We start from the raw sequence: 6,000 nt of genomic DNA, 5'->3' as shown, positions 1-6,000 counted from the left end.
TTTTTTTTTTTTTTTTTTTAATGTGGTGCCAAGGATCGAACTCAGTGCCTCATGCATGCTAGGCGAGCACTCTACCACTGAGCCACCACCCCAGCCCCTGGTCGCTCATTCTTGAGAGACATAGGTTAAAATGTTGGAAGCATAGCATATTTGCATGAGGTAAATTCAAATTCGGGGAAACATGGGTAAAAGTCCTGAACCTAGAGAGGCACCGAAGTATCTTTATTCACTTCTTCCCTCTAGATACAGATTGCCCAAGGAGTGAGCAGCCAGTGCAAGCAAGTTTAAAGCCTTCCTTGGAGAGATCTAGGAAAACTTAATTCTAGAGATTTCACACACAAAAAAAATAAAAGCAATGATTTTAATGGGTAGCATACTAATATTAATACATACTGCAATGGATGTATTTTGTTTCAAGTAGTAACAAAAGAGAAACTGAAGGCATTCCTCTCTGCTGTTATTTAATACCTTTACTGAAAGGATGTTAACAGATACTACACTTGATCTTAGGCAAAAGGCTAAGAAGAGATTCAACACCTTTATTATCCTTTGACATAGCACAAGATTAAGTTTCTTTTTTAATCTTTTGCAAAAATTGGAAAATAAAATTTGTAACCTCCTATTATTGACAGAGTGTAATTATAGCCTAAGTTTAGCTTCAGATTCTTCAGTAAAAATACTTTTTTGAAAATTTGCTATTCTCATTCTCTTCAATCCCTACAGTTATCTTTCCATTTTATGATTATATATGATTCATACAGATTATCTAGAACCTCACCCCTTGTTATATTTCAGAGTCAGCCTTCCTCCAGTCCTGGTAAATTACATCATCTTTTCAAAACATTATTTTCATGATGTTACTTTCTTGTTCAAGCACCAATAAAAATTAAAAATTTTCTTTTTACCTATGAGTTCCAATTGACATTCTTGTCTTAATTTTAACTCTCCTGAACCTATGCAGACCATGTTCTGGCTGCTTTCCTGGTATATGTCTTTAAAACAATTGTTCTCAGCCTTGAAAGCACATTAGAATTATCTGGGGAATATTCTTTTAAAATACTGTTATGTAGACATTACCTTAGACCAATTAAACCAGAACTCTTGGGAATGGAAACCAGATCTGCCAGGATGAGGAACCACTGCTTTGAGCAGAGTCTGCATTAACATCACACTGAGGACTGGGAAGAAGGGGATGAGGTGAGAAATGGAGTTGAGAAGAGGGTCCAGGTCGGGGGTTTTATATTCTGGGGGAGGGCAGAGGGGAAGAATGTAATAACTTCAAGAACCTTCCAAGCTGATTCTGTCATGTTAATCTGCCTTACCCCCTAAATTTGGTCCTCTGATCTTTTGGATCTGAACCCTGATAGGTTACTGAATTAGAAATTTCAGGGGAGATGCCCAATGTGTGTGTGTGTGTGTGTACATATGTGTGTATGTGTGTGTGTGTGTGTGTGTGTGTATTAATACCAGTGATTGAACCCAGAGGTGCTTAAACACTGAGCCACATCCCCAGCCTTTTTTTTTTTTTAATTTTGAGATAGGTTTTTTTTTTTATAAAGACCTTATTTTACAAAAGACTGAAACTAATTAGGTACTGTATTTCACCGCATAGTCATTGCTACTGCATTAACATATATTCACAAGTATTCCATACATCCTAATCATGCATCAAAAAGTTTAGTAATAAATGATTTTTAAGTAATACTAGCACAATTTAAAAATAAAAGTTTTGAGTAATGATTGCACCCCACATTTTATAAAAAACAAACAAACAAACAAAAACTTGGTATAAAATCTATAATGATTAACAGTGGTATTTGATACATTTTTTTTCACTTAGAATACATTATTTATGGTAACAGCTTGAGCACAATGCTGCTATTGTAGCAAGAGGCTTTTGAAAGGCACACCATTTACCTAGCAGAGATACGTTAGCTAAATAAAATTACATCAGAGGGAATTCTTTTTAAATAAGATAAGTGATTGCCATAATCACAAGAAGTCACAATAAGAAGTACAATTATTTCCTTTAGGACAGTATTAAAGAATTGCTGATGTGTAGGACAATTTTAATATAATTTTCTATACAATGTGCTAACAAAGATTGTTTTAAAAATCAGTTTCCAAAATCCTATTTGCTGTGAGGGGAGAAATGTAGGTTCTGTTTACTGCTTTATTATAATATTTCAAAGAGGTTAAGCAACAAAGAGCCTTCTAGGGGAAATTTCAAAAATAATTTCAGATTTATTTTTAGAGTAAACATTTTAGAAGACGAAGACAGTTCTTGATTTTAATGACCAGATTCTCTTTTCCCCACTGCAACACTGGAGGTTCAACTCAGGGCCTCACACACACACAAAAGGAAAGTGCTCTACTACAGAGCTACATCCCCAGTTCATACAAGGTCCTTAAGTTACGATATTCCATACAAATCAGAGCTACTAAAATCAATGTCTATCTGTTAATTTTTTTTTTAATATCCAGCTCTTAAGTGGTAATTTGAAAACTTAACTACATCTGTTTACTCCCTTTGCCTATACATATAATGTAGTAGAGCAAGCTAGGTCTGAGTCATGAATTGAATTTTTCACAATTTGTCAGGCCTTTTAAGTAGATAAGGTAAACATAAAGAAGTGCATAAATTATACCTTATGCTTGTTTTGAAATTGATTCCCAATAATCTGAATACTCTTATAAGATAGACTCATTTTATTAGACATTTAAAAACACTTAGATTTAAGAATGTAAAGAGTGGGGCTGGGGATGTGGCTCAAGTGGTAGCGCACTCGCTCACCTGGCATGCGTGAGGCGCTGGGTTCGATCCTCAGCACCACATAAAAATAAAATAAAGATATTGTGTCCACCTAAAACTAAAAAGAAAATATAAAAAAAAAGAATCAGCTACTTAAGAAAAAGAATGTAAAGAGTAGGACATGTTTGTAAGAATTTCGTTCCACATATTTAGGTGCTTTATGTTGGTGGTTGTGGTCTAAAGCTTGTGTATTTTATGGATTTAGAGTTCTGGAGTTTTTCTTTTTTGTGTTTTTCAGGCTCCACAGTTTTTAATGTCCTCAGAGGTATCTTGGAGGTGGTAATTGGTGTGGCAACTGGATCTCTTCTTGGATTTTTTAATCAGTATTTTCCAAGCAGTGACCAGGTGAAAGAATTAATCTGTAGGAAAGTTACACTCTAAAATGTCACTAGAAAAACACTTTAGAATACTTCCCTTAAAGTGGATATGAGGGACATGTTTCATAAAATGGTTCATCTTTTTAAAGTTGCTTATTGCTATGTCTATGCTATTCATGAAATTTATGATGAAGGCTGAAATATATGAGATTTTAATGCAGTCCTGGGTTATATTTGTATTTTATATGAATACATTATATTATATAAAATATATTATGTACATTTTGAATTTCACATTAAAATAAATAACATCAATTCCAAAATAATAAGATATGCGTGTTTTTTGAAGTTTCATAATATTCAACTAAGTTAAGATTATATGATGGCTTTTTTTGGATCCTCTTTTTTAGTATCAAAATATCTTAGATTCTAATATTTTCAAATAGATAAGACTTTTAACATCTTATTAAAATACAATAAAGCATTTCTTTTCAAGTAGATCAAAGTTCTTGACTATACACAATTATTTCCTAATGAGAAACAAATGTTTTGTTTTCTTCTCCTATTTCTTGTTGAGCAGATAAACCTATGAAAATATGTTCTTTCTATAAATTGGCCTTATTCTGAAGTTTCAGAGTATTTTGAATAGAATCATAAACTTAACAACTATAAATAAATTTAATTAATAAAAATAATGGTGGATGCGGTGACACATGCCTATAATCCTAGCAGCTAGGGAAGCTGAGATATGAGGATCTCAAGTTCAAAGCCAACCTCAGCAACTTAGTGAGGCCTTAAGCAACTTAGTGAGACTCTGTCTCAGAAATAAAAAATGCTGGATGTTGCTCAGTGGTAAAGCATCCCAGGTTAAATCCTGGTACCATATCAGAGTATATACGGATTTAAATTTTTATTGCACTTCAAAAACTTTCAAGTAAAAATATCTGTAAAGAATTTTATGAATGCAGATATTATGGTATTATTCTTTATTCTCTTTTTTGTGGTACTGGGAATTGAACCCACAGCTTTGTGCATGCTAGGAAATTGCTCTACTACTGAGCAACATCCCTAGCTCCTTATAAGATTATTCTAATTGCACAATAAAATAAAAATGACAGCTTACATTTGTTTCTTACTGTGCTAAAATGGCATAGTAAATCATCTAGGGGCTCTGTTCAATATGGCAGCCAATAGATACATGTGACTGTAGCAGATATACATCATTTTTTATAGACAGGGCAGACAGAACATTTCTGTCATCACTGAACATTCTGTAGGGAAGTGCTCATCTCGTGCAGTCCACACAATAATCAATAAAGAGAGTACTATTAATATAAACTTTTAACTGATAAGAAAATTGAGGCTTAGGGAAGTAAGTAAGGAGAACAAGGTCATGTATCTAGAAAATAGTGGAGCTGGGAAAGAACTCAGGTAATCTATCTCCAGAGTTGCATGCCTCCCCATCAATCACTTTTAAAGGCCTACTTTCTAAAGTGACAAAGAAATTTGAAAGGGAAAAAACTGCACAGTTCTTACACTTGGCAATAACAAGAACAAACAACTACTGTCTCAGTCTGTTGGCTCTTAAAGCATGTTGGTATTCAAGAATTTAAAAAAAAAAAAAAAACCCAAGGAAGCATCCATTAAAGAGAGAGACTGAAAATAATAAAGTTGTACCTTTAAGTTTCACAAAAACCCTATTGATGTACATTCTTTCAGACATGAAGAAACAGAACTTGGAAAAGTTAAACCAATGATATAAAAAAGTGACTTTTAACCTGTTCTTTCTGGCCCCAAAGCCCATGTACTTTTTGGTGCCACTGTCTTAAGCCTCGTGAAATTCTGCATTGATAAATGCAGAGGAAGAGAATGGGTGTTCCTAAAAGAGGATCTTACATTGGTATCTCTGTTTATTAAGGAAGAGAAAATAAATGTCATACACTGAAATGGACATTTTCATTTCCCTCTACATTGTGGATATGGAAAAATAAATAATTAACAATCGGTTATTTGAATCAATAATTAAAAATCAATTTGAAATAATTGAGCTACATCAGCATTTTTCTCTTAAAGGACAAGCTTGTGTGGAAGAGGGCATTCCTGGTTTTGGGGTTCTCTGTGCTAGCTGTGTTCAGCAGTGTGAACTTTGGATTTCCTGGATCAGGAGGACTGTGCACATTGGTCATGGCTTTCCTTGCAGGCATGGGATGGAGCAACAAAAAGGTGAGCAGCATTTTAAATCTGGCTAATGGTTCTTTTTGGCCAGACTAATTTTTTTCTTTTCAGATACTTTCTTAACATTAAATTAATCAAAATTTTAATCATGAAAGTTATTTTCTGTCCATATGCAAATGTATACTCAGTGCATACATGCATATCCTTTTCCCTCCTTACATATTAATTTAAACTTGATGCTTTACTTAAAAATGGATCATGGTCATACTATCCTGATGTCTTCCTTATTCTGTTTATTTTATTTTTATTATCTTTTGTGGTTTTAGGGATGGAACTTAAAGCCTCATACATGCTAGGGCAGGGCTCAGCTACTGAGCTATATCCCCAACCCCTGTTTTTGTTTTTGTATTTTGAGAGAGGGTCTCACTAAATTGTCCAGGCTTACCTTGAACTTGTGATCCTCCTGCCTCTGCTTCCTGAATAGCTGAAATTATAAGCATGGACTACCATACCAGTCTCTTTCCTTATTATTATTACGTTTTAATGGTTGCAGAATATTGCACTATATGGGTAGATCACACTTTATTTAACCAGTCTCCTACTGAAAGATGTTTAGGTTATTCTAGTTTTATGCCTAGATAAACAGTGCTTCAATAAAATATCCTCACATATACCATATTTCCTAAATTCTAAGAC

General features: G+C 33.9%; 1 protein-coding gene across 11 annotated transcripts in view; it reads left to right on the top strand.

Annotated features, from left to right (window-relative positions):
- Positions 1 to 6,000, top strand: part of Slc9b2 (solute carrier family 9 member B2) — a 58,172-nt gene that overhangs the window by 34,680 nt on the left and 17,492 nt on the right. For all 11 annotated transcript variants that reach the window (XR_007351396.1, XR_007351397.1, XR_007351395.1 and 8 more), the window contains 2 exons: positions 3,051 to 3,157; positions 5,203 to 5,352. Coding sequence is in view for 5 of the 11 variants with exons in the window: in XM_048813674.1 (XP_048669631.1) it covers positions 3,051 to 3,157; positions 5,203 to 5,352 (257 nt within the window). In the remaining 6 variants the exon portion in view is untranslated. The remainder of the gene's footprint in view (positions 1 to 3,050; positions 3,158 to 5,202; positions 5,353 to 6,000) is intronic.

The sequence above is a fragment of the Marmota marmota genome, unplaced genomic scaffold, assembly GCF_001458135.2.
Source record: "Marmota marmota marmota unplaced genomic scaffold, marMar, whole genome shotgun sequence".
Lineage (NCBI taxonomy): Eukaryota > Metazoa > Chordata > Mammalia > Rodentia > Sciuridae > Marmota > Marmota marmota.
Note: the sequence above shows the minus strand (reverse complement) of the source record. Positions and strands in the feature narration are given on the sequence as shown.